The sequence below is a fragment of the Triplophysa dalaica genome, chromosome 18 (assembly GCF_015846415.1).
Source record: "Triplophysa dalaica isolate WHDGS20190420 chromosome 18, ASM1584641v1, whole genome shotgun sequence".
NCBI lineage: Eukaryota > Metazoa > Chordata > Actinopteri > Cypriniformes > Nemacheilidae > Triplophysa > Triplophysa dalaica.
In genome coordinates, this window is record NC_079559.1 from 792,767 (window position 1) to 820,652 (window position 27,886).

General features: G+C 39.6%; 1 protein-coding gene across 1 annotated transcript; it reads right to left on the bottom strand.

The window, feature by feature from the left end:
* On the bottom strand, nt 1-27,648 carry dtx1 (deltex 1, E3 ubiquitin ligase). The gene is given in 11 exon segments (XM_056773194.1): nt 1-5,252; nt 5,637-5,726; nt 8,287-8,448; nt 8,724-8,882; nt 8,975-9,036; nt 9,766-9,927; nt 10,018-10,079; nt 16,859-16,974; nt 16,977-17,578; nt 25,268-25,977; nt 27,454-27,648. Coding segments are annotated over 10 exon segments (1,899 nt in total). The 5' UTR covers nt 25,527-25,977; nt 27,454-27,648; the 3' UTR covers nt 1-5,027.
* Between the last annotated feature and the right edge of the window lie 238 nt (nt 27,649-27,886).

The window sequence follows — 27,886 nt, forward strand, 5'->3', positions numbered from 1 at the left end:
TCTGATAATTCTCCTCTCAGCGGATTTATTTCACTGGAAACACAGACATGCAACAAGATCATAACAAGTTTCATTAAGACATGTCTCTTAAAAGCCCTTGGTTTTGTTTCATCAAACAACAAGTGGTCTGATATTTGATAATCAAGTGTCAATGTTAATTCTATTGCCTGTCAGAGTTCTGTGACATGAATGAGCGAAAGAATGAAATTCATTTTATTTGACATCAACCGACGGACAGACCAGCATCCCTACAACCAAACGCTTCACATCACCTGAAACATAATCATAATAATATAGTTTATAAGACAGATAAAGAGGAGAGATCTGCACTTTCAGGCGGTGACACACTTTAAATGTGTGTCTGATATAAAACGATTCAGCAGTATCTCATCACGTTCTCTCGTGGAACACATTCTCATGCTCCAAAAAATGCTATTTCAGTTCCATCACAAATGCATTTTATAACACACGCGTGAATGTGAGGATTGGTTTGTTTCTCTTGGCCGGGATCAGTAAAGCCAGCGGGTCTTTGATCTCCATATGGTGTGATGTCACCAGATCTGTTCATCTTCAGCCGAGCCACGCCTGTTCATATCTCTCACCAATTATTTAAGAGATCAAAGACAACATGCAGCTGAAAGAAGTCTCGTCGCCCGCAATAATGAGCACAAACATGTCAAAATGGGTTATTTTTGGTGGATCCGTGGGGACAAATGATGAATGATGTCATTCGGCATAATGAAGAGAATCTAATTCATCACCTTTGAAATCGGCATCGGCCATCACACCAGCGTCTGCTGGTCTACTAAAAACAATCCAATAATCACACCAAATCTTACACAGATTTCATCTTGGTTCTACTTCAGTTGCATTCTTTCTGGACATTCAACAGCAGTTCATGATTTAACAACAATCCTAGTTTATAATACAGAGTTTTTCATATTCCTCCCCAAAGTTTTTGCTCCTATTCTCTTGAACAAAACGATGCTTCAAAAGGTTCCTTGATGCCATTGAAGAACCTTCTGGTTCCATAAAGAACCGTTAACATCTGAAGAACCTTTTCGGTTTCACAAAAGGTTCTTTGTGGCAAAAAAAGGTTCTTCAGATTATACAAAAGTAAGAAAAAGAGGGTTCTTTAAAGAGCCTTTGGCGGAAAAATACGTCTATTGAAGAACCTTTTAAGCACCTTTATTTTTGTGTAAGACTGAAGTCAAACCGGTTACATCTTAAGAATCTTCAGATGAGTTTCTGGAGGGTGTGTAGTTGACACGCAAGAGTCGCGTCCTGCAGTGTGACTCTAAATAAACACATTTCACACCACACGTGTTATATTAGCATGCACGTTTCTATCAGCTCATATTCCTGCAGAAAACTGCACAGAATATTGAAGCATTAATGTCACACTGCAGGACTGCTGAAGATGAAAAACAAACACAATCAGATATAATATAATAAAACATTCATATCAATCTCAACAAAACAAAACATCATGTTCATGTCAGCTGCTCGTGTGAAGGGTCAGAGTGTCATGAAAACACATTCTGTGAGATGCGGCCGTGTCTCAAAGTTACAGTGAAATGTAGATTTCCACGAGCATTGTTCTTGTTTTTAACGTCAGATGGTTCATATTAATGTTTTATGATTGAAATATTCCCTGCAGATATAGAACGGGACACGACCCGTTTGTGAGGGAGGGTTTTAGTCACGCCCGTCCCACCCTCGACATGAACACGACATCAGTGTAGCGACCGCCATCATTGCTTACTTGTGTTAGACGCTCCAAACACATTTTAACAGTCCCTGACATTACTGACAAACTTTGTCAGATGTGTGTTCATGTGTGTGTTCATGTGTGTATGTTTGTGTGTGTGTGTGTGTGTGTGTGTGTGTGTCTTTTTCTGTGTGTTTTCGTTTGTGTGCGTGCGTTCATGAGTGTGTTTGTGTGTTCATGTCTGAGTAGGTGTGTGTTTCCATGTGTGCTCATATGTGTGTTAATGTGTATGTTAGTATGTTAGTGTGTTTGTTTGCATTTGTGTGTTCATGTGTATGTGTGTGTGTAGATAAATGTGAATGAACACGTGTGCCATAGCAAGTATAAAAATAATTTAAACATACACTTTGAATATATAGAACACTTTTAAATATGTTTTTCGTTTATATTTGTCTTCATACATTTCTTTTAAAGCATAACAAGACACTGACGACTGAAGTTGCACGCGGCAGAAAAACACATGAGGAGAAAATCATCAGACAGCAGCGGCGGTCGGGACCGAGGAAGACAGAAGATCTGATGCTTTCCACAACATCCGTGACAAAACCCTTTCACATGACTCACAAACATCCGTCGCTCTAAACTTTGTGTGTTTTATGAGCTTCGCAGGGATCAAGAAAAACATTCAGACGTGAGTCGAGTGAAGGGATTTCTTTACAGACAGAGAAGCTCAACAAATCCCAGAGAAATTGAGCCACATTCAGTCTTTGGCTTTCAGTTGAAACGCGACGCTCGTGTCTGATGATAAATGCAGACGGAGAAGAAGAATTACATTTCAGCCGTCAGTCAAGGATGACCTGCCCTTCACAAACCCAGCGAGACGCGAGCCTGTGATGTCACAAACCCAAAGAGACGACCGACATCAGCACACGGACGGAAGCAAGAACAGAAGGAGGGCAATAACACACGCCTCCCGGGTCGTGATGGATAACCTGCGATCTGCTCTCGTCTCCACGGGCGGCTTAATGAGCGTGTTTCTCTGTTAAAACTGCAGCGCGACACGTCTCTGAAAAGACTTTAACCTTGAGAGCTGTGATTTATCTGCGTTCAGAACAGCACACTATATACATCATACTACACTCACTTATATCTGTGTACTCAACAAGAGACGTGCAGCATACAACCAGACATCAAACAATGCAACGCAGTCTGTTATTCTATTTTCAATGTGACGAATGAAGTACATCATCCGAGATTTTAAACAAAAGATGTGCAAAAATAAACTGAATTAAAATGCAAATTATTTCAATTTCACCAATGAGATGAAACGGAAGATTAAATGTAAAAGTCGTCTCTGTGTCTCAGACATGTCTACTGAGATAAAGGGTTTCACAAATCTCACAAATTTTGAGCTCAGATTTGTCTCGTCTGCAGCCATACGTCAATAGGATTGAAGATCTCATTATCAACTTAAACATTTCTCATCACATTTACTCAAATCCAGATGATTTATCCTCCAAAATCTACATTCATGCCCACCTCCAGACTCTTCTTTCACCCTCATTTGTTTCTCTTTTTATTTTTCGTGAACTGTTTTAAGAAAAAATATCTGAGACTAAGTTGAGATTTCTGTTTTCAGAAGAACGGAGAACTCAAAACAAGTGTTTTTGTCTTGTTTTGTAGTACAAATATCTAAACATTCTAAAATCAAGATATTTAGTGTCTTTTTAAGGAGAAAAATGTAAGAATTAAGTTTATGGTAAAAACATGCAAAAAAAATCTGCCAAAGGGGTGAGAAAAATAAACTTGAATTAAGTAGTTGAGAAAAAGGTCAACCTAAATTCAAATTTAAATTTCACACCCCATTGGAAGATTTTTTTGCTTGTTTTTACCATAAACTTACTTACAAAGAGACTTCATATCTTTACACTATTAAACAATGAAAAACTGAAAAGTTTTTCCTTTGCGTTTTTGAAAAGTTTAACATACACATGACAGCATTCTCAAAACAGTCCGCATTTACACGGATCCAAGAAAACGGATAAAACGATGTAGTATGCAGGCCAGGCCAGCGGATGGCGATGTTGTTGTGTAATAAATAGGATGTGCCTTGGCACATACACATGCACAGTTATAAGCCAAATGTGCTTTTTAATACAGTCATAAGCTTGTGTTTTCACTCGCCCAAAAACGCCATTTCCGTCTAAACAAATGGTTAAAACGCATAAAAAGTTTTCCATTTTCAGTAGAAAACGACATCGTATAAACCGCTTCTTAGGTCACTTTTCTTGTCAAGTAGCCTTATTGTATATTGATTTAAGAAGTTTGAGAATTTTTTACTAAAAACAAGACAAAAATGCTTCGTAAGATTGTCTTTTTTGTAGTGTGAGCTATTAAAGAGAAACCTGTGAGCAATAACGTTCTCCTCTGGGATTGATGGTTGCAGTACAGTATACAGTATATAGTGTGTCGTGTTCGGTACGCATGCCAGATCTCAGTTCTGAACACAGCCGAGGAAGCGCGAAAAGACCAACACAGACTAAACAAGAGAAATAAAGAGACTGAATACGAATGCTTGCATATTTCAAGAAGATCAACTTCATCGTCGTCATAAATACTTCATATGTGCTGGAGAAAACAGAAGAGCGCTCGCGTCTCATCCGTCCGCAGTGCGCTGATTGGTGTGAAGTTCAAAAGATGTGAATGTTTTGAAGTGCAGAGATTTAATGCAGCGGTTGCAAAACAATCTCCCTACGAGCTGGTTTTAGAGAGCGACCCAGAACAAATCTGGCCTTGTGTCACAAACATCACTCGATCGATCAGATATTCATTTTAAATCACCAATGAAACTGAAGATCAACCTAATCAAAAAACACTCATCGATAGTTATAAACCAAAATATCTGACAGATAACCCAGCCGGTGTTTGGTGATGTTGAGACGTTTATAAAACAAACAGAAACACTCTTTCAAGAGCTTTTAAATGCATTATAAACTTCTTCCTGTCAACTTTTCAAACAAATGTTGCAGTTCAACAATTTGGTGTGAACCTCATTAAATTGCATTATGTATAAGCACATAACATTAGCCACGCCCACCATGCGCCGCGCACTCAGCCCACAGCATTCTGGGTAACTTTCACAGAGCGAGAGACAAAAAGCTGAAAGCGAGTCGGAAAGAGACAAGAGTCATTCATCCACATCATCTGACGGGAGATCAGTGAGGATGCTCCTCCTCTCAGGTCAGAGGTCATGAAACTCCTCCTCTGAATGAGTCGTGTATGCAGTCACGTGACCTTCGTTGACCCAGAGCAGCTCTCAGTCCTTCAGGTTGTCTTCGCCCACGCCCTGCGCCGCCAGTTCTCTCGTCACGTTGTCCAGGTAGTTGGGGTCGGGGTATCCGTGACCCGTGAGGTTCGAGCCGAACTCGGTTTTGTGGTGAATCTCGTTCCACACCACCGTGTCCGTCTCTCCCGTGGTGCTGGACGTCCCGATGGTGAAGATCAAGCGACGATCCCATGCTGTGATAAGCAACTTCAACACCTGAGAGAAGAAACAGAAAAATCTGAGGTGAGTGCCGTGTAATGATAAAAAAACACAATTTTAATCATTTGAAATATTTGAAGAGTTGTGTTCCAAATTGAGTCAACTCCGTTTATTAAATGTTTTTATAGTGTTATGGTATAACACCGTATCCTAACCAATCGGCAAACATGATGAAGACAGGCTATATACATTTTATTACATACGTCATGAGAAGAAGACACACCTCTCTTTGTGCGCACTTGTTATGGCTTAAATCAAAACAAACCAACTTTATTTTAAATGATATTCATTGATTTTATACATTTAAAAACAGAGTTATGTCATTTTGGAAGCAAACTCTTAAACTGCTGGTCGTCACGTGACGTAAGAACAGAATCTCACCCTTCTGCCGTGCTCATTGTCCGGCAGGTAGCAATGTCGTGGAAATCCTCGTGCGCTGTATCTCTTCCCAGGATTTGGATGTTCATTGGTCTGTGTAAAACACACAAACACAGTCAGATTTCACACAACACACAACCACAGACTCGACGGCTCAGGGTCCGCTGGGATTTATAACTGTCCTTTTATTCAGCACCGCAGGCAAACGGCATCAAAGACACACAATAAACATCAACATCAACATCTCCCCCGCTGATGATATCACAGCATTATACACGAAGATCAAAAGAGCGTAAAAACATCTGAGTGAATAAAGACTCATCAAACGTTACTCACGATCTCTCTCTCTTTCATCTCATGAAGTCACATTTTTACAGCAGATTTATAATGAAAAAACGTTTAAATAAAAGATGTATTATGTGACACCAGACTGTGACGCTAAGAAACATTTCTTTTTGGCCCTGTATATAAAATGTGCTTGTTGTATATAGACCCTGCATATATCTTTCCTAGGGGTGTCAATAGATTACATTTTTATTGTGATTAATCGCACCCTTTTCTTGCAGTTTTATTTTGTTTAAGGTGTTTATTTTAGTGCTGTCAATCGATTATAAAAATTCAACTAAATAATCAAACACAGCATTTATGTTTAATATACTTTTACATTCTAATAATTTCACATTTTAAATTTATGTAGAAACAACACGTTTCTTTAACAGCATCAAGTCAAGTCAAGTCGACTTTATTTATATAGCCCTGTTTTTACAATTTTCATTCTTACAAAGCAGCTGTAAAGAAAACATATTTGACTATAAGCAAAACATTTAAAGAGAGAGAAACACAGGTCAAATAATAAACAGACTATACATTTCTATGTGTTATATTAATTCATTCAAACTTTAAAATAAATAAATAACTTGGAATCTTAAAATACTTAGCAGTAAAATAGCATCACTTTATGAATGAAAACCAACATTCTAATGATGTCTTAATTTTTTTTCTTGATTATAATAAGAATTCACAGTGTTTACTGCTTATTACATGAAATACCGAAGAATCCTCATTAAAGCTACAAAATCACATTGATTTCTTCTTTTCTTTTGTTCTTTGACTAACATTAGTGACAGGAGTCACAGCAGCACGTTTAAGAGCGCGGCCCCTTTAAGAGCTCTCGCTCTACGCAGGTCTAATGCACTTCCTATTTTCACTTCTCTTTGCATTCATTAAAGACTTTATTTAACTTGCTGAAGACTGTGCTTGCAAAAAAACTAGACAAAATGTGTTGAGAAATCTTCAACTTCATGCAAATGAAGAGCGACTTTCAGAAGCGACAGCCAATAGGAAGATGGTAGGACTAACGTGATCAGTGGACAGCCAATAGGAAGGTGGTAGAGCTCAGAGCCTTTGAGAACTCCGTTGACTCCAATTGAACAGTTTTTTTCACAGCAATGGCGGTGTCATGAGGTATAGAATTCCCCCTCGAATTCGGTCCCCTTTTGGACCCCGACTGGTATAAAAATTCACATTTTTGTGAATGTTGGATAAGGGCAAGAGCTAGTTTTATTCCGCAAGCGCTAGCTAACCACGTAGCCTAACCATTAAAAGACGTCTAATGCTAATTTTAGTACTTGTGACGTGTATCGTAATATAACTTTGTAAGTATTGTAATCAGGCGCAAAAAGAGTACCCAACCCAGACGTCCTTTCAGCCAATAGAATCAATCGGGGTCCTAAAGAGGACCGAATTTGAAGGGGGACTCGATACCTCATGACAGCGGTTCATGGTTCAAGGTTCAGTAGTTCCCGGATGTTACTAGTAACGTATTGAGCTGTGACTAAACAGACCAGCTGAAGTCTTCAAACCCATTTTAAGACTCAACCCATTTAGAAAGAAAACCTAACATCCTGGAACTATCTGAAGGCTCCATTAATCACGTGACACTCCAGTGTTTTGGACTTCCGTTGGCAGGACTCTCGCTCTCAATGGCTCTGGTAGAGCTGATGTGATCAGTGGATGTCGTCACTCAGGTAACCACTAGTGGGAACGCCCACTGGCGACTTGCAGCCACAAAGTCATTAATAATCTGAACACAGCTTTAAATAAGCACGTCCACTTTAACTGTGTGATCATGAAAAGAAACCCATGATATGTACCTGACCGCTATAAATCTTCCCGTCCTGCCCTGTCGATGCTGATGATAGCAATAACGCTATTAAGAAAATGAGTGGGCACGATGCATACTGAGGCTGTAGTGCGCAACGCAAGTTAATGACCTAGAATGAGCAGGAAATCACCACACAACCACTTCCTGTTTCACACAACGTCCAATGAGAGCACATGTGTGAGGGTTGACCTATTAAAAATAAAATACATCTGCTCGTTTCTCTGGACCAGGTGCGTCTCGACCAGTATAGACAATAAGTGTGATATCAATAATCATATGATGCCGTTAATTATTCATCCTCAGTATCTGGTTGATATGCTAAAGGAATATAACAAAATGACGTTTTGCAGTAAGATTCATAATGATGAAAAGTGTAATTCACTGACTGATCCAAATCAACCGAATAAAAGATGAATTGGACTTTTTTTCATTCAAAAGATTTTGCAGGTATATTCATGTAGTGTAAATCTGATATCATGACACATGTACCTGTATTCCTGCAGGGATGTCATACACGATGCTGATGGTCTTGGTCTCAGAGTGACCGGGTAGAGAGTGAGGAATCACATGATATTCCATCTTCCCAGGCGGCTGTGTGCCCGTCTTCTCTCCGTAAATGGCCTTACAGGTGGGACACTGTAGACTCCCGTCCTGACATGACAACAAACAAATATTACGATGTGTTCATCGTTGATTCCAAACCTGTATGTCTTTCTTCTTCAGAACACAAAAGAAGATATTTTGAAGAATGTTGATAAGCAAACAACACTGAACTCCATGAGTACAAAACCAGTGAGACATTTCCCAAAATATCCACTTTCATGTTCAACGGAAACATCAAGAACGAATCACATAGAGATCAATAATTTGTGCTTTTGGAGAAATGTTCCATTAAAATCTCAGACTGTTGTGTGTTTTGTTCAAACCTTATTTCCATTGTTGTACATGGCCACCAGACACAGGAGATGATACATGTGACCGCATCTGCCCAGTTTGCCCACCAGCTCTGGTTTGAGGCTCTTAAAGGTCAGAACGCCGTCGTATCCGGACGCTGTGTTGAGTCTCTCCATACAGATAGTGCAGTCCTGACACACATCAACACAACACACATGTAATGAAAATGGCTGAACAAATACGATGCTGGTGAATAATGTGTGTTCAGATATGATATATTCACCTCATCTGGGAGCGTTTTGATTTTTTCAGTGTAGCGCCGGACGACATCTTCAGGGTTTTTACCTAAACGCACACAAATCATAGTGACACAAATCCTGTGACCTCTACTGCATTCATGATGAACAAACATCTGATTGGATCAGCCAAAAAAAGGACACACACACACACGCACGCACACAGACATGCACACACACATAGACACAGACATGCACACATTAACGCGCAAACACACAAAAACAGAGACATATATAAACACATACAGACAAGCACACACACAGACATCCACGCACACACAGACATGCACAAACATGTACGCGCACACATGTACGCACACACACACGCACACACATACAGACAAGCACGCACACAGACGCATGAACAAACACGCATACAGACAAGCACACATGTACGTACACACACACATACACGCACACACATACAGACAAGCATGCACACAGACACATGAACAAACACGCATACAGACAAGCACACATGTACGTACACACACACATACACGCACACACATACAGACAAGCATGCACACAGACACATGAACAAACACGCATACAGACAAGCACACATACATACACACACACATACATGCACACACATGTAAACGCAGACACACATTCGCACACACGAACGCACATATACATGCACACAGACGCACACACACAGACATGCATGCACACACATGTAAACGCAGACACACATTCGCACGCACGAACGCACATATACATGCACACAGACGCACACACACAGACATGCATGCACACAAATGCACACACACACCTCTGCGTATGTGTTTTTTCTTGGTCTTGCGTCTGATGCTGTTGATTCCGGGCACAGGTTTCAGATCACTCTTGTTGACGGGCGGCGGGTGCAGGATGGGTTTAGGGGCTCGAGTCAAACACACAGGGAGCCCAGCGGCACACATCAGGATACCAGTCATCCCTGAAACACAAAGAGGAAGAGAGAGATGAATTCAAACACATACACACACATGATAATGTGTTCAACTGAGATGTGAGTGTTGAGTGTGACCTGCTAATGCAGGATGAAGCGTTCCTGATCCTGTCAGGTTCTTCACTGGAAGAGCAGGAACCCTGAAATCAAACACAAACACATCAGCCATTCATCACACAGCTTGAATTAACATCAAAACTAGACCATAATATTTCCAAACCATCTACACTCATCAAAACTTCTGCTCTATAAACTAAAGGTTCTGACCGGATCAGCCAACATCAGGACATCAGACACATCTGATTCAAACTAAAAAGAACTCAAATGAATAACAGCGACAGGATTGAGAGAGATCTTAACCCTGAGAGAAATCTTATAACTGCCTCACCTGAAAATAACACAACCAAGAGTTATATTTAATAACAACTCGGTGTGACATGTTTAAAGGCATTGATATCAAAACTGTTACTGACAGTTTAACACAATTTTTAAAAAAGGCCTTAAAAATTCTCATAACCGTAACCATTTATACTAACTCTCATAGCATGTTACGCAAAACAAGCGAAGCCTTGATGTCTAAGCTTTTATTAATCATCGATGATAAGACATTAATGATATTTTAATCAAATATTACATGTCAAATGTTTTTAAATGTGGAAAACAACATGTATTAGTCATGAGATGGGAAAAGTTGTGAACACAGCGTGAAAAGAGAATATCACATTTTAACTAGAAAAATAAAAGTAATTTGTTAACATCTTAGCCGTTGAAAAGGTTCTAGTAGATGTGTTTCTTTACATTAAATCAAACTCAATGTAAATGTCTTTGTGTGTGTTTAAACGGTCTTTAAAAAACGTTAAGGGTTGAGAACATCAGTCCTGAACACATCTTTCTTCCACTCTTCTTCATTTTATTAACATTAATATTCTGTCAATCATTTTTGTTATTTGAGAAAATCTAGTAAAATATCCAACCACTTTCTTTTACAATATTTTTATTATATTCTGTTTAATTGACAACATGCACTCGCATTATGTTTATGAGAATTTGGCAATAAGCAAAAAGCAATAAAATACATATATAATTCATTTCCATTTCAAAATTAGGTGGAGAACACAATTATCTTTATAATGATCATTTTTTGCGGTACCCACTTGTATGTTTTATAATTCAAATCTTAACTGCCATGTTTCAGTGGTTTTGTGAGAATCACCTGGACATCTGCTTTTAAAAAAACATCCAAACTGTATTTTCTAATAGTAAGTATATACATATATGAAGCAGGAAACATCCAGTATTTGTTTGTAAATGTTGAAGCCTGACTTACTTCCACACCGGAAGACAATTTCCAGTTACTGTAAACTTTACTAAAGAAACACTCACTACGTACACAACCACATAACACAAAGGTCTGATCAAACACACAGTGGCAGAATCATGATAAAACCATGACAGAGATTACATGAAGGAAACTGATAACCACATACACTAATGCATACAAGTTTGAAAGAATGAAAGATAAGAAAGAGGAGGAGATAAACATGACTTAACAAACATCTCAAGTGCCATACCATTCATCATCCAAGTCTCCATCAGACTCCATTATATCTCCTGCTCTCATTAAACACTAAACACAAACAGAAACTTCAGACACTTCCTCTTCTGATCTCACACACGCTCGCTTTCTCTCTCTCACAGGAAGCCAAACAGGAAGATACAGAGATGACGTGAAGACTGAAAGTTTCTGAAATAAACACTCGTGATCACATATATACACATACATATGTATGTATAATTACTGTATCTGTATGATTATATATATGTATATGTAAATGTATGTATGTATATATGTGTGTGTGTGTGCGTGCGTGTGTGAATGTATATGTATGCATGTGCATGTATGTGTACGTGTATGTATATACGTGTATGTAGGTGTGTGTATTTGTGTGTGTGTGTGTGTATGTATGTATATACTGTTTGTGTATGTATGTTTATATATATATATATATATATAAAAGTGTATGTAGGTGTGTGTTTGTATATTTTCCTTCCAAAATAAATATTTTTATCAGCCTCTGATGTTTATAATAAAAGTGATTTCATTATAATGGCAAAGAGGACTTAGTTGATTGCCATTAAACTGAAATCACTAAACCAAAGGAGCAGGAGGCTAACTTTAAAAGAAAACTTCAAACGGCACTTATCAGTATTCACATCAAAATCTTTTAAAAACAATCATTTAAACTGAACATAAAAAGCAACAATTTATGTTTAATGATAACAATGTAAATTATGTAATGAGATCAACAAAAGCTGTAAAACCGTTCCTGAGCATGATGCTAACAACACAATGTCGTTGGTTTGATCCCAGGGTTTAACACATACTTAAAAACAAATGTAAAGGGGATAATGCAATGAAGTCACTTTGGATAAAAGTGTCTGCCAAATGCATAAATGTAAAAGCTTAATATCTACATTCTTAAAAATAACCCTAAAGGTTCTTTATGAAACCAGACAAGCTCTTTTAACATCAGATGTACCTTTCTGAAACACAAAATGTTTCTTTTTTAGTTAAAAGGATACACGTCACCTAAAGGATTATTATGAACACCTGTTAAATTTCTCATTAATGTAATTATGGTGGTTGTGTAATGGTGTGGGGGATGTTTTCTTGGCACACTTTAGGCCCCTTAGTGCCAATTGGGCATCGTTTAAATGCCACGGCCTACCTGAGCATTGTTTCTGACCATGTCCATCCCTTTATGACCACCATGTACCCATCCTCTGATGGCTACTTCCAGCAGGATAATGCACCATGTCACAAAGCTCCAATCATTTCAAATTGGTTTCTTGAACATGACAATGAGTTCACTGTACTAAAATGGCCCCCACAGTCACCAGATCTCAACCCAATAGAGCATCTTTGGGATGTGGTGGAACGGGAGCTTCGTGCATCCCACAAATCTCCATCAACTGCAAGATGCTATCTATCAATATGGGCCAACATTTCTAAAGAATGCTTTCAGCACCTTGTTGAATCAATGCCACGTAGAATTAAGGCAGTTCTGAAGGCCAAAGGGGGTCAAACACAGTATTAGTATGGTGTTCCTAATAATCCTTGAATGAAATGATCCTTTTAAGAACCTTTGATGGAGGGAACCAAAATGGTTATTAAAACTTTGAACAAAGGTTCCACAAAACTTGACCAATTATACAAGTGTTGCCTTAGCTAATATAAACCATGTTAGAAGTTTCAGAATCTCACTTTGCTTTGATTCATGTCTTGTTTCTGTGATCTTTCATAAAGGCATCTCTGTCAGACTCTGCCCTCTTGTGGTGATGGTAAATGACACGACAGGTAAATGAAACTGAAGTGTAATTATTGTCTGTCTTTACAAAGAAACGAAAGAACTCAAAACCACAACAGGTGCTCACACACACAAAGACGTTTCAGGCTTTTTTTTGTCTTGCTATTCCTGTTGTCATGTGTTGAAGACTGACAGGTCTCTCAGCAGTCCGTTTCGTTATGTTTGCTAATGTTTAAGAAAGGCTAATATTCATACTCGAGATCTCTGGGTTTTAATACACAAAATATTCAAATTATCTGACGGCAATTCAAATAGGTAAAAAAATAACATTTAAAGTAAAATTGTCTTATGAAAATTTAACGAAGAGTCTTACAGATACGTGATGGTATATTGTCTGGAGATGGCCCCATGGAGGACAATCCTATGCTAAGATGTTTAAAAAAATCGTTATAAATCTTCACACCTTTATCAAGTGGTGAACTACTTTAGAAGTAATGAATTGGGATTTTTTTACTGGGTGACAAGTTCCAATGACCATATGTTTCTAAATGAGTCTTTTCTGTTTTAATGGTTTGTGACGAGCAAGGCAGGACGAGAGCCGAGATGGAACAGTGCAGGGCCGGTGATGCGAGTGATAATGAGTGTCAGCTGCGTGTTGCAGCGGTCCCTCATCTCTCACGGAGGAGATCGGAAGCATCAAAGGAGGAGCAGGACCAGGCCTGGACATTAGGTTTGCTTTTATTATGTTTGTGTGGCCTGCAGTCGACCGTGAGGTCGCTGCCGGCATTTTACTTTCATTTTATTGTTCATTTATTTGATGAAAAAGCTGTTTAACGTTTGTCGGTTCAAGCCTCCTTCTTCGCTACTTTGAACTGTGTTACAGTCTTATAACAGCCGGCAGGATTATTCTGAGACATTGGAAGACAGTGAAACCCCAGAAATGAAACAATGGACGAATCCAATGATTGAAATAGCTTCTTATGAATCTATGCTCAATAGAGTAAATGGTATCAAAGAGGACGGGTCGACTCCATGGGCAGAGTTTTAGACATAATAGTAATACTTCAGAATGACTAGATTACTTTCATATGTCTGATATTTCCTTTATTGCTCCAACCGTGTCTATAGAAATCTGTTCATTTACATTCAACATTTATGCATCTGGCGAGACGCTTTTATCCAAAGCGACTTACATTTCATGATACTTTACATGTGTTTCCAAGTATCCGCAATCCCTGTGATTGAACCTATGACCTTGGTGTTGTTAGCTCGTACTAGCAGGGGGATGCTGTCATTTATTTTTCTTTTATTGTATTTCCAAAAAAGCAATAAAAAACTTGAATGATAAAAAGCGCTAACAAGTAAAAGAAGAAGGCAAGATTAGAAATGTGTGAGTTTTGCGAAAGATTAAAGATTCTCTGATTCTGATCCGACAGAACCACACAGTGGAGAGAGAAAGTTTAACAAGCAGAAGAGAACAGAAGCGTTTCACAGCTGAGAGAAAACCTGTTTACAGTTCTGCATCTACACATGTGTGTTTATGTTGTGTTGACCACATTCATCCTGTGTGTAGAACCGCTCGCCTGGGAACAAAGTGAACTTATCGGTCTCTCTCTCTCTCTCTCTCTCACTCTCGCTCTCGCTCTCGCTCTCTCTCGCTCTCGCTCTCGCTCTCGCTCTCTCTCTCTCTCTCTCTCTCTCTCTCGCTCTCGCTCTCGCTCTCGCTCTCGCTCTCGCTCTCTCTCTCTCTCTCACTCTCTCTCTCTCTCTCTCTCTCTCTCTCTCTCTCTCTCTCTCTCCCTCTCCCTCTCCCTCTCCCTCTCCCTCTCCCTCTCCCTCTCCCTCTCCCTCTCCCTCTCCCTCTCCCTCACTCTCTCTCTCTCTCTCGCTCTCGCTCTCTCTCTCTCTCTCTCTCTCACTCACTCTCTCTCTCTCTCTCTCTCTCTCTCTCTCTCTCTCTCTCCCTCTCCCTCTCCCTCTCCCTCTCCCTCTCCCTCTCCCTCTCCCTCTCCCTCACTCTCTCTCTCTCTCTCGATCTCGCTCTCTCTCTCTCTTTAAACACGTTCACATCGAGCTGCTGAGACTTCCTTGACTGTGTGTGTGTCCCTCAGTGTGGGTGTGTGTGTGGTATCAGTGACATTTTTTCACATTTACTACAATTTACACCCCTTCCTCAAGTGCTTTACTCTGTGTGAGTGTGTGTGTACGTGTGTGCGTTTGTGGGCGTGTGTGGGTGTGCACGTGTGTGTTTGTGTGGTATCAGTGACATTTTTTCACATTTACTACAATTTACACCCCTTCCTCAAGTGCTTTACTCTGTGTGAGTGTGTGTGTACGTGTGTGCGTTTGTGGGCGTGTGTGGGTGTGCACGTGTGTGTTTGTGTGGTATCAGTGACATTTTTTCACATTTTCTACAATTTACACCCCTTCCTCAAGTGCTTTACTCTGTGTGTGTGTGTTTGTGTGTGTGTGCTTGTGTTGAGGCATCTGTGTGCTTTGATCTATTATTCATGTTCCCCTGTGTATCGAAGGCAAATGAAAAAACACGCGCACACACACACACACACACACACACGCACACACACGCGCACGCACACAGGGCCACAGAATGATTCTCACATACAGCGGAAAACACCTGATTTATAGATTTACGACAGCAGCACTGATTGTGTGTCTCTTTATGTGTGTGCGCATGTGTACGTGTGTAAGGACATTATAGATTATTAAACAGCTCAAGACGATTCATCTTATAAACTAAAAGACAATGTTATACCAACACCAAAAATAAACAAATCAAGTAAAAAGTACTCATAAATGTTTCTGTGTTCAACGGCTCTGACCAAAGGACACAACTACAACAGATGTTTTTGTAAAGCTGTTTTGCAACAACCCAAAATTGTAAAAAGTTCTATATAAAAGGCAGTATACGGACGATACTACCCACAATTCACTGTGAGGGGAGGAGTTTAGTGACACTGCACTGGATTAATACATTAAATCGTAGAGTAAACATCTCATGAATACTTAAGTCTACCACAGTAGTAAAATTATAGTAAGATTCTATCCTGCTTTTTTAACCTTACTTTAGTAAATAATAAAGTATATGACAGCGTTTACTATAGCTTATCCACAGATCACTAAAGTGTACATACAGTATTACTACAGAATACTAAAGAACACATTAATAGTGTAATAATACTTCCCTAATACTACACTTTACTATTATAAATCTTAATGTATACTGTAATTACTTCAGGTTTCAATTCACTATATTATAGATAATACGACAGAATACTAAAATTCAACTAAAGTACACATTAATATTGTAATAGTACTTTGCTAATAGTGCACTTTACTATGGTAAATATGAATGTATACTGTGTTTATTCCAATTCACTATACTAGATAATACAAAAATAAACTCAATATACATTGACAGTGTAGTATCAGCACACTTCACTAATGCTCTGGTTTACTATAGTAAACACTACACAACAGTACACATACACAATAAAGAACAGCTTTCTTTTGATTTCATGAAATCTATAATTTTTAGTTAAAATGCTCATACACAATATATTTACACTAGTGTATATGTGTTTGTCTCTTACCCAGGTGGGATGGTTCCGCGGTTTGCCGTCACCGTGATTCGCTGCGTCCCCGGGCGGTTCAGGTTATTCTGTCCATTAATAGTAAGCGAGTGTTTGGTCGGGAGGGTCACCAGCGCTGTGGTGCATGGAAATTGACCCCGCTCATCTCCACCTTCCCACCCCCTCCGCCCCCTATGGACATGTTGTTATGATGACCCCCGGCAACGGTTGTCGAGGCAGACCAGAGGGAAGTGCCGGCGAAGGTGTTGCTCTGTCTCACGACAGCTCCCGTCTGTTTGGCTCCACCCTCCGTCCCGTACAACTTCCTCCTCTGCTGCAGGGCCAGGATGGCATTGGACGCCACCCGTGTGCTGTGGACCAGGAGGCACTGCTGGCACGTGCACGGCGTGCCCGAGTTGGTGCCCACCGGCCAGGATTGCGATTTAGGGATAGATCCGGCGATGAGCGGGTAGGCTAGGTCCATCCGTCGGCGGATACGGCGCTTTCTTTGACTCTGGCGGTTGGTCTGGGACATCCCGTCAAAGTCCACCACATAACTGAAGCCGAGAGAGCTGAGGTCCAGCCACGGGTGCTGCTTCTCATACGCGTTCTGAACGCTGACGCACAACTCCATGTCATAAGCCGTCCAAGATCCACAATCGTTTTCCCATTCCCACACGATGCCCTTGCCCGGAGCCGAGGACGGGTCGTAGAAATTGCGCTGGACGGGACGCATTGTGCCTACAGGGAGCGAGAGAGAGATGGTAAAATAACGTTTAATGCTTATTTTACGGTTCAAATAATGATTCGTTTTCAGAAGGAAACACAGATGATAAAAATTTAAAGGTGATTCTCACCAGACAATAGAGAATTTGAGCTTACGTGGTGGTTGCATCAGAAAACGTTGTGTAGTTCATTAAGCCCACAATGCACATAAAAAAATTATTATTTTGCGAATAAAAAAACAGATCATCTGCTCAAGGTTTTACAGTAAAGACGGAAAGAAAGGAACTGATGGTTGCAGTGAAAAAGACAGACGGATGTTTTCTGACATGACTGATGAAAAGCGTGACCTCCGGGCCGATGATGGGAGGAAGATGAATGGAGAGTGAAAGAGATCGGCACTGTTCAGTTACACAAACCATTAAAACAACAATTACACAACACACACACACACCCTTCATTTAACAGTCGGCCGCATATTCCAAGAGAAGTGTGTGTGTGTGAAGCATCTTAAACAATCTACATTTCTGTGTAATACTCTTAATACAACATCAGCATTAAAAGTATTGATATTTCGAGATCAATCCACTAACATGCTGTACATTTTAGTCACACAGAAATAAGCAAACACACAAACCCACACACACGCAAACACACACACAGAAAGAAAGTCACAGGCCAGCCTCAAAGCAACATCAGAAGAAACAAAACAACTGACCTTGAATTACCAAAATCCAAATCCATCACCCAGAGACAACGCTAACTTTATTACTGCCCGCATTCACACCTCGACTCTCATCGGCTTCAACTTCATGTGAACAATCTTACAGTATTATTCTTTATTACGTTATAAACTATTTCACACTGAAGAGAGATATCAGATAGAAGTCAATCTGTGCTTTTAGTGAGAATGCTAAATGTGTACAGTGGAATAATATTCATTAAAATATAGCGGACATGTCATATACTGAATATAATGAAATATAAAAGACTTTAGGATATGTTTATCAATATATGAAAAGCAGCAATTCTTTATGTATTTTTTTATATTCTGTAATGATGTAACATGTTAATAATATATTACTCTGTATAGTTTCAAATGTATATTAAATGATTTAATATATTGAAAATAAATATATAGGAAAACACATTTTCTTTGCGTGGCGCTCAATATCTGTCTGGAGGTGTTAGCTTGACTCATAGTGACATACAGAACATCACAAGGGTAAGTACATAACAACACACACATACACACATACGAGGACACACACTCTGTGACTTAATGTCCTTCCTGCTCTAATATTATAAAGTCAATGCAGCAGAGATGCGCTTTAATCTCTTTGAAGATACTTTCTAGCAGAGAGACATTGGAGAGAAAGATGGTCTAAAAGAGGATGTTGCTTTGATTCACATCAGTATGTGAGTATCATGAGTTTTGAGTGTCATTGTTTATCTGAAACCAGTGTGTCTTCACTTATTCACTTATTATTTGTGTGGTCTAAGCCAGTCTTTCCCAAGCCAGTCCTACGTGGCACCCCTGAAAGAATGTTTCTGATCTCTCCCAATATCAAACACCTGATTTAACTCATCAGCTTCCCTCAGAATGTTTGAAATGTCTCTCTAATGAACAGTCTGATGAGTTAAATCAGGTGTTTGATATTGGGAGAGATCAGAAACATTCTGTCAGGGGTGCCACGTAGGACTGGCTTGGGAAACACTGGTGTAAGCCATGATAAAGCTGAGCTTTGTAGTTTGTCCCTTTAGGGCTACTGGACGATAAACAAACCGTGCCCAGGCGCGATACTGAGCGATCACACTAGTCAAATGAACCGGACTTTGCGGGTCAAACGTTCTCGGGCACAGTTCAGATTGAGTTGTGAGAGTACATCCTGAAGTAATACAAACATAACGGGTCATTACGTAAGGTCTATATACACCTCTGAAGAAATTGTTTTGTATATTATATTGCATTTCTGTCAATAGATCATCGAATCACATACTGCTTCTTTAAACAAATATTTACAAAAGGAAATACATCTCTCTCTCTCCCTCTCTCTCTCATCGACCCTGTGATGAGTGAAATGTTTTGAAGCTATAAAGTGCTAAACTCTAAATCTCTCTCAAAGATGCCAGTCAGATGTCACACTAAGCAGGCAAATATCAGCAAATCCCCTGACTGTGTCTGTGCGTGCTTGTGGCTGTTGGTTAGCAGAGCTGATGCAGAATGTGCAGTTTAGCTGCGGAGCAGAACAGCATTAAACTCAAAGTTGCAGAGCATAAGACCAAACACACACACACAAACATACACACACTCTCACACACACACACACACGTGTAGAGTCATCGTGACAGTCCTGTGCCAAAGGACGTTGGTGCACAAAGTGTCCGCTGCCCCGGCGACAGCCCAGTGTGTGAGCGTCACTGTGAATTATCCACACCTCATTACACACAAACACACACACACACACAGATGTTGGGTATCCATGTTTTATGGGGACATTCCATTGAGACAATGGTTTTTATACTGTACAAACTTATATCATATTCCCTAACACACCCCCTAAACCGAACAAAGTTTCTGCTCTTTTAGATGAAAAAATGCTTGATACCTCAATGTCCCCACAAGGATTTTGGATATTGCCATCTTTATGGGGACATTTTGTCTCCATACCGTAGGGTGTACCCTACCCACACACACGCTCACACACAGATGATCTTATTAACTCAGAGAGATCACGAGAAATAAATGTTTTACCCAGCAAAGCATCATCATGACTGCGTTTCAGATAAGACCACTGCATTTCCTGCAACATAAAACCAACACACGCAAACACATTCTGTGGAAAACCCCTGTGATAACAAAGATGAACGCCTCCACTTTTCTCATACAGCATCAGTGGGCGGAGTCTATAATCAAACAATCTGACACGCCGTGGTTTGTATGTTTCACACCGCAGAGGAGACTTTAAGAGCACCTTTGGCCGTCTTTCCTAATGAGAAGAGAAAACTGTGACCGTACACTTCAGCGGCCTCATGGCCGTTTCATAATAATACAACAGACACACCATACTGTTAATATATACAAACAAATACGAAACTTGTGTTTAATTGATGATTTAAATTTTGAGTTATACCATGGTCAGTTTGAATACTGGATTCTGATTTGCTCGAAGGTGTGCATTAAAAACGGGTCTTTGACATTAGCTGAGAATAACAATCATATATCAATAACAGCTGAAACTTGGCAAGTGACCATGGTATAAGTGGGATAAACCACGGCTAGCCGTGCATTAAAGGATTTTAATCCGCTTCACATCAGGTGGTTCTTGGCCCCGTCATGCATTGATACCCTTTAATGCATGGCTAGTTGTATATGATCCATTACTTAAAATGTGAAATAATAAAGAACGATCAAAGATAAGAACTCTCTAATATCTCAATTATTTCTCCTAGAGAGAGAGAAATGGAAACTTCTGCTTAAGTCTCATGTGTGTCTCAGATATATCTCCTGAGAAAGAGTGAGAGATCTCACAATTGTGTCTGTAACGAGAGTTTCAAAAGTCAATATTATTGAAGATCTCAATATCAATATGTGTGTGCGTGTCTGTGTGTGAGTGCATGCGTGCGTGTGTGTGCAGGTGTGTGTGTGTGTGTGTGTGTGTGCATGTGTGTGTGTGTTGGGAAACTGCTGATGTTAAACATAGAATCAAATCAGTCTCATGTTCAGTAAAACATCTACAGGTATGAGACTCGAGGCACGTAAACTTCCCACAAAAAGAAATACACACGCAAGCATACAGTAAGCCTGCATTCAAGAACGCACACACATCTGTGACCACACACCACATGTAAAGAGCCTTTGAAACACACACACACACACACACAGAGAGAGAGACCAACTCTGACAACTTTCTCACGGTTGAACAGAGATGTGAAAAATCTAGCTGTCTCTAAGGTGACCCAGAACTAAAACAACAACCAACAACAGCCAAAGTCAACAACACAGCACACATGCATCCATGTAAGATTGTACAAATGACTGGACACATGACAGCAGCTGTCTCCCACATGTTTAGAGATGACTACATCAACCCCATGAGCCGTGTGTTCTAATCCACACGCTTAAGAAACACATTCTGCTTCTGTCTGAATCAACATCTGTACATGAATCTGTCAGACACTTTCATCTAAAGTCATGAGCGTGTGTGTGAGAGAGAATCAAACCTCTGACCTCTAACATCGTGAACTACTGTAACATGAATGAATGACACATGACACAAACAAGTGCGTCACACAATAAAGAATTGATCTTGATACTGCTCATTAAGATATTCATTTGAAGCCGCGTTCACAGTTTACGGATGATAATGAGCTGATTTACACCATGAGTCAAGAACATTGTTATCTGTTTATGTATTTATTTATTAGGGCTGTCAAATGATTCATTGTGATTAATCGCATCCTGAATAATAGTTTTTGTATTGTGCATTCCAATTAATATCAATCAATTTTGATTTACGGCATAGTAACTAAAAAAATACAGCTAACTAATACAATAAAACATGGTAACATAATAAAAAACATGATTTTAGGACAAATATAAAAATGTATTCACATTTTTGTATCATTAAGTTCATGTACATTTTTCCTTAATGTTTATACATGAATGTATATGTTTTTATGATATAAAATGAATATGAACAGTACATGCATATATGTAAGCACAAACTTTTATTCTAGATGTGATTATTCACGATTAATCGTTTGACAGTCCTGATATTTATATAAAATAGATTCTCAGAAGACTGCAATCAAAAGTCAATATTACTGAAGATCTCAATATTAACTAAACTGTAAAACTTTGCTGTAGTTTGGCAGCAGGTTTGCCGGTAACATACTGTAGACTTAATTACTTTCCTGTTAGTACTGTTCACAATTTGAGTTGAACTACTTTAACCAAAATTAAAACTCGAGCAAGAAAAATGAGCAAGAAGAGACTGGCATAAGCAAAGCAACACTGCAAAAAATGACATTCTTCCTGAGCATATTTGTCTTGTTTTTAAGTAAAAGTATTTGAAACTTCTTAACTAACGATACATTTACATAAGATACTTAGTCATGTTTGATGAAAGAAAATATAAGAAATAGGTCAACTTTATGTTTAAAACTAAATTGTATATTAAATCTATAGTAAGTCACCGACACCTGCTGCTAAACTACAGTAAAGTTTTACAGTGTAGGGCTAAAGGATGATGGGTAAAAAGATAATCACGATTATTTTGTTGGTTCAGAGCTTTTGTTTTTACTGTCACTTCAGCATGTTTATAAGGTCTTTACTTTACACACTGAATATGTTATAATCTGCTGCCATTGAACTTCTTCAACACCGTATTTCAAAGCACACAATCAATCGTCTAAACACTGAACACAAACATTTACATTTTGTGACCTTGCTGCTCCATTTTTGATTTCTTGATCGTTTGTTTATAAATCATTGGTTACCCTTCACGCTTGTCTGTTGGTTTCGGTAAAAAAAGTGTTTAAAGAGGAGAAATGCAGTGAAAAAATGTTTTGTATTTCCTGTAAAGTGGCAGTTTGAAAAAATTAAGCTTTGCTGTGATTTTACCACTTTATTGGGAGTTTTGTGCGTGGTTTAAAAACATTAATATCAACGATTATGCTCAGTTAATTGTGTGAAGCGTTATGTTCACACAATTACATTCTCATTTGATTCTCTTGATTTCTCCTGTTCATGTGAGGAGAAACAGAGACTAAACACTTTTATCCAAAGCGACTTATACTGCATTATACTATACATTTGATATATCCGAGTATGTGCAATCCCTGGGATTGAACCCATGACCATGGCGTTGTGAAACATGTGAGCAGTAACAGTTTTCTCTGGGAACAAACTGCAGCGTTTCTAACATTCTGGCTGGTGAAATCATGGAAAGCATAAGTGTCATTTTCACGCTTTCCCAACAAATCCACAGATTCAACAAAACCTGCTGTGCCAACTGCTGGAACCGGCTGTTTGTTGGCAATGTGAACTAGCCGATAAACAATGAACGACAAAATAAAAGTCCTCTTTGACAGGATTCGCAGTTGTCCCAAGTGGGTTATTTTTATTTCTAGGACACAGAGTGAGAGTGACTGATGTTCAATGTTTAGTTGTTCATCTTTAAACAGTTTCTCATTTTACAATATAAAGGTTCCCAGCCACTGAAAGCTCCAGAGATGTTTGAATGCGTATTTAAAACGGATAATAAGATTTCATATGGATTTAAGGCTCTTGAGTGCCGGATCATCTATCGCATCACTTCTCAAATCTGTCCGACCGTGTGCAAACATGTAAGAGAAGACGCTTTACCGCGGTACAATCGAACCACAGTGTCTCTCTCGGGACAAACACAGATCAATTCAGTCTGACAATCTCACATTAAACACACTCTTGTGTTTCTCTCTACACTCTTAAAAAAAGGTGCTTCAAACGGTTCCTCGATGCCATTGAAGAACCTTTTGGTTCCATAAAGAACATTTAACATCTGAAGAACCTCTCATAAAGAACCTTTGACAGAATGGTTCCTTGTGGAACCAAAAATGGTTCTTCTATGTGAAGAGCCATTTAAACACCTTTATTTTGAAGAGCGTTCAGTCTTTCTCTGGTGTTCACTACATCAAACATCACGATATTAACTTGTGATAATAATTTATAAGAGACGTTAAAAATGCACTTCGAATACCATGGCAACCACGTAGTAACGCTCTAGCATCATACACGGTCAACACATGCATTCTGTATGAAACATGTATCCCACATTAAACAAGCACACGGGAACGAGGAATTCTGCTGCTGTAATTTTCTCTTTCCATTTATAGTAATGAGTGCAGCGCTGAACCATGTCAATATGACCTTAACAACCGCCTGCTAGACCAGCAGATTCATCACCGTAATGCACACGTACTACACGTCAACACACCACAAACTAAATTACATGGAGGAAAACAACCACACACAAGAAACACGGAACACACAGTTGTCAAGGGACATCATGCGTCAACTTTACAAAGAGTTCATCTTTAAAGTTTGTGTATGCATGTTTTTATCCAGATATGTTGGCAAAACACTTTTCAATTGGCCCGTTTGGTTTGTGTGTGTGCAACATTAATACATCAGGCACAAAGGACGACAGGATTCCAGTAGAATACTCAGAGGATTTCTATCTTTTACACACAAAATAACCTCCAAATGCAATGCAAATGTCATTTATAAACATTCCGTTCATGTAAATAATTTGATTACTAAATGCACATTTTAAGTTCAAATTGTCTTCAGAATTATAATTACTTCATCTCACTCTTTAACATTTTGTTCAGCGATGTGTTGCTGTAACTTAACTAAAGGAATAAATGGAATTAAAATCATGTAAAAGCATTTAAAAGTAAGTTGAAATGACTTGTAAAGCCAATTTGATTGGGCTTTTAAACAGAATTAAGGCCTTCAATTTAGTTTCAGTGTATTTGCAGTATATTGAAAAATGTTCAGCAATCTAAAAGAGTCCCTCAAAGTGATTTCCACCACAGCAAAATCTATTACGAGAATGAGGACATGTGAATTATTAGCTCAACTCAAGAGAGGATACATATCACAAATGTGTTTTGATGTCATAAACTCAACTTGCATTTTTAAGGAACTTTGTGTCTCACCTGTGTCCTGTCTGAACTGATGCATGGACTGCAGGTCTATGACGTACGGCGCGAGCTGCTCGTCCACCTGTCCCAGTATGACGGTTCCGCGTGCGTCGCCCTTCAGGACGTTCTCGATGTGATGACAAACTGCGGCGCCGTACGGCCTCCAGTGGCCGTGTTCGTTCAACCATTCCCAGACCACCACCCTGGCCATGCTGGGAGAATATCCCGCCCCCCCTCCCATCGACACCAGAACACCAGAGCCGGGCCGAGCCATCGAACGGTCCTTCAGGATGAATTCTGTCCCAACGTCAAAAGAATAATATTCCAAACCTGTCTTGATTAAAGATTCTCAATTCATTTGAGCTCCGCCGTCCGCAGGGCCAAAAGCGTTCTCTTGCGTCGGGTACTAAAGCATCTAAACGTCACGCCGTGCTATAGAGGTCACCGCGTATCAAGAACAAGAGTCTGTTTGACTCACACGAGCGATCTGTCACTGCAATCGAGTTTGCTTGAACGAGCGAGGTTAGTCAGTAATATTCCAGCTCTGGATGTAATCATGGTCTCCACGACGACCAACATCCCCTTCTGAGGAACAATCCAGAAAGATATTGTGATATGGTGTTAGGAAGATAACAGGGTTCTGCCGGACTCTTGTGTGGTCCTGATGTCTGGTTTATCAGCTCTAGACACAGATGAAGATTCTCATCCCGGAATCTGTTCAATTACTGTAATGAAACAGACAGCACACAGTCAGATCCTTCAGAAAATACAGAAACAACTAAACTGAATCAAGAGTTCAGACTGCTGTGAGTAATGAAGATCATGTGTTTAAAACATGAGAGTCATTGTACTGTCACGGTGGCCTTTCATTTGACATTTACTGAATCTCATTAACATCATTGAAAGTCTGAAAAGTTCCCATTGATCTGTAACATTGTCTAATGGACAAACAAATTGATTATCATTAAGAAAATCCCACCGACAACAACAAATAACATGTAGTAAGTCACTGCACATGATCTTTAAAGGGATAATTCAACAACACATAAAAATGTCTTGATCATTTGCTCATTTTTCTCATTCCTGTATGATTTACACAAAGGAAAAAAATTTGAAGAATGGTGGTAAAAAAACAGCCCCATAGAACCCCATTGACTTCATTGTTTGAGAAGAAAACCACAGAGACATTTCTCAAAATATCTTCTTTAGTGTTCCACTGAAGAAAGAGTCACGTATACAATTGATCTTTTCTGTGCACTGTCCCGTCATCTGGAAAAGACCTGAAACACATTCTGTTTTCATAGTTCTTATTTAAAAACAAAAGTCTATATTTCCCAAGTATATTTATGTACAACCTGCTCTACGATCAGGCTCCACAGAAGACCCACGGACAGATTTATTTGAAATACAAATAGAATATGAAAACAAAATATTTCTTTTAATGTTTTAATGTGCTGGATTACAATTTAAAAAGCTGTGTTTTTAGAATATACTGTACCATCAGCAGAACCTGGAGAAATGTTTCAGACATATGAATGAGAGAGAACCAAACAGGTCAAATAGCATCCGTGATCAATACCTGAAGAGATCTGCTGATACACAGCTCTGTCTAAAGGCTTCTTTATCTCTGTCATATTATGCGCATTTTTCCTCCTATATCATATCGAGGTCATTATTCATGAGCTAAAGATCCCGTGTGTCTCCCCCTATAATAAACCCAACACCACCGCGCATGTTCCGACCCGAAGCTCGTGTGAAAGAACCGCATGTGTGACTGCTGATATCTGCTCGATTGAATCTCCGTTCAACACAAGCAGCTGTCTGAGGTCCATTTCTATACAAGAGCACATACATCTCCATTCGTCCTCATTTACCAACCAATGATCCGCTGCTTCTCCATATGGGCTCCAGTATTCTCTCCTCCTGGATTCATTAGATCTGTTTATCACAATCTCACCAGAGCATCACATCAGCTCTGCCAGATTTTCCTCCAGGTCTGACATAATAGCAATGAGATGAAAAGCAGCGGAATATGCGTCTGCGCGGATCTCCGGGAAAAGAGCACGCGTGAAGCCGTGATGCGTTTATTTATTCAGTCTTATTCCCGAAGAGACTGCGCGCATTTACATTCGTTTGATTTAACGTCAGTGTGTGTTTTACCTCGTGATGGACGCAGACAGACGGAATCTGGAGACACTCACCTGTGATGCGCGACTCCGCCGGAGGTTTGATCCGGAATAATGGGACAGAAAAACCACATCTGAGCGGCATCAAGCGAAAGACTGGATGAATGAGGTCTTTCTAGGACAGACTAAAGGAACAGAAGACACTCGGAGTCCGCCGTGTTCTTTTGTATGTGAGCTGTATTGTGCGCATCCTCCGCCGCGCGACTGTTGCGCGGCCGTCGGAGACAGTGCGCGTGCGCTTGAGAGAGGCTCGACTTAAACCCCCGCGTGGAAAGACGCGCAGTTTCAGAAGGAGATCAGATTTTCCCTTTTGACGAGCTCACGTCTGAATCTAACACTTAATACTTCTTATAAAACGAAACACAATATGAGGAAACCAGGGTTCGTTTGTCACAGCTGCAGGCTATTGAGGTCCAAATGTGCCAATCACGAGCGGTTGATTCAAACA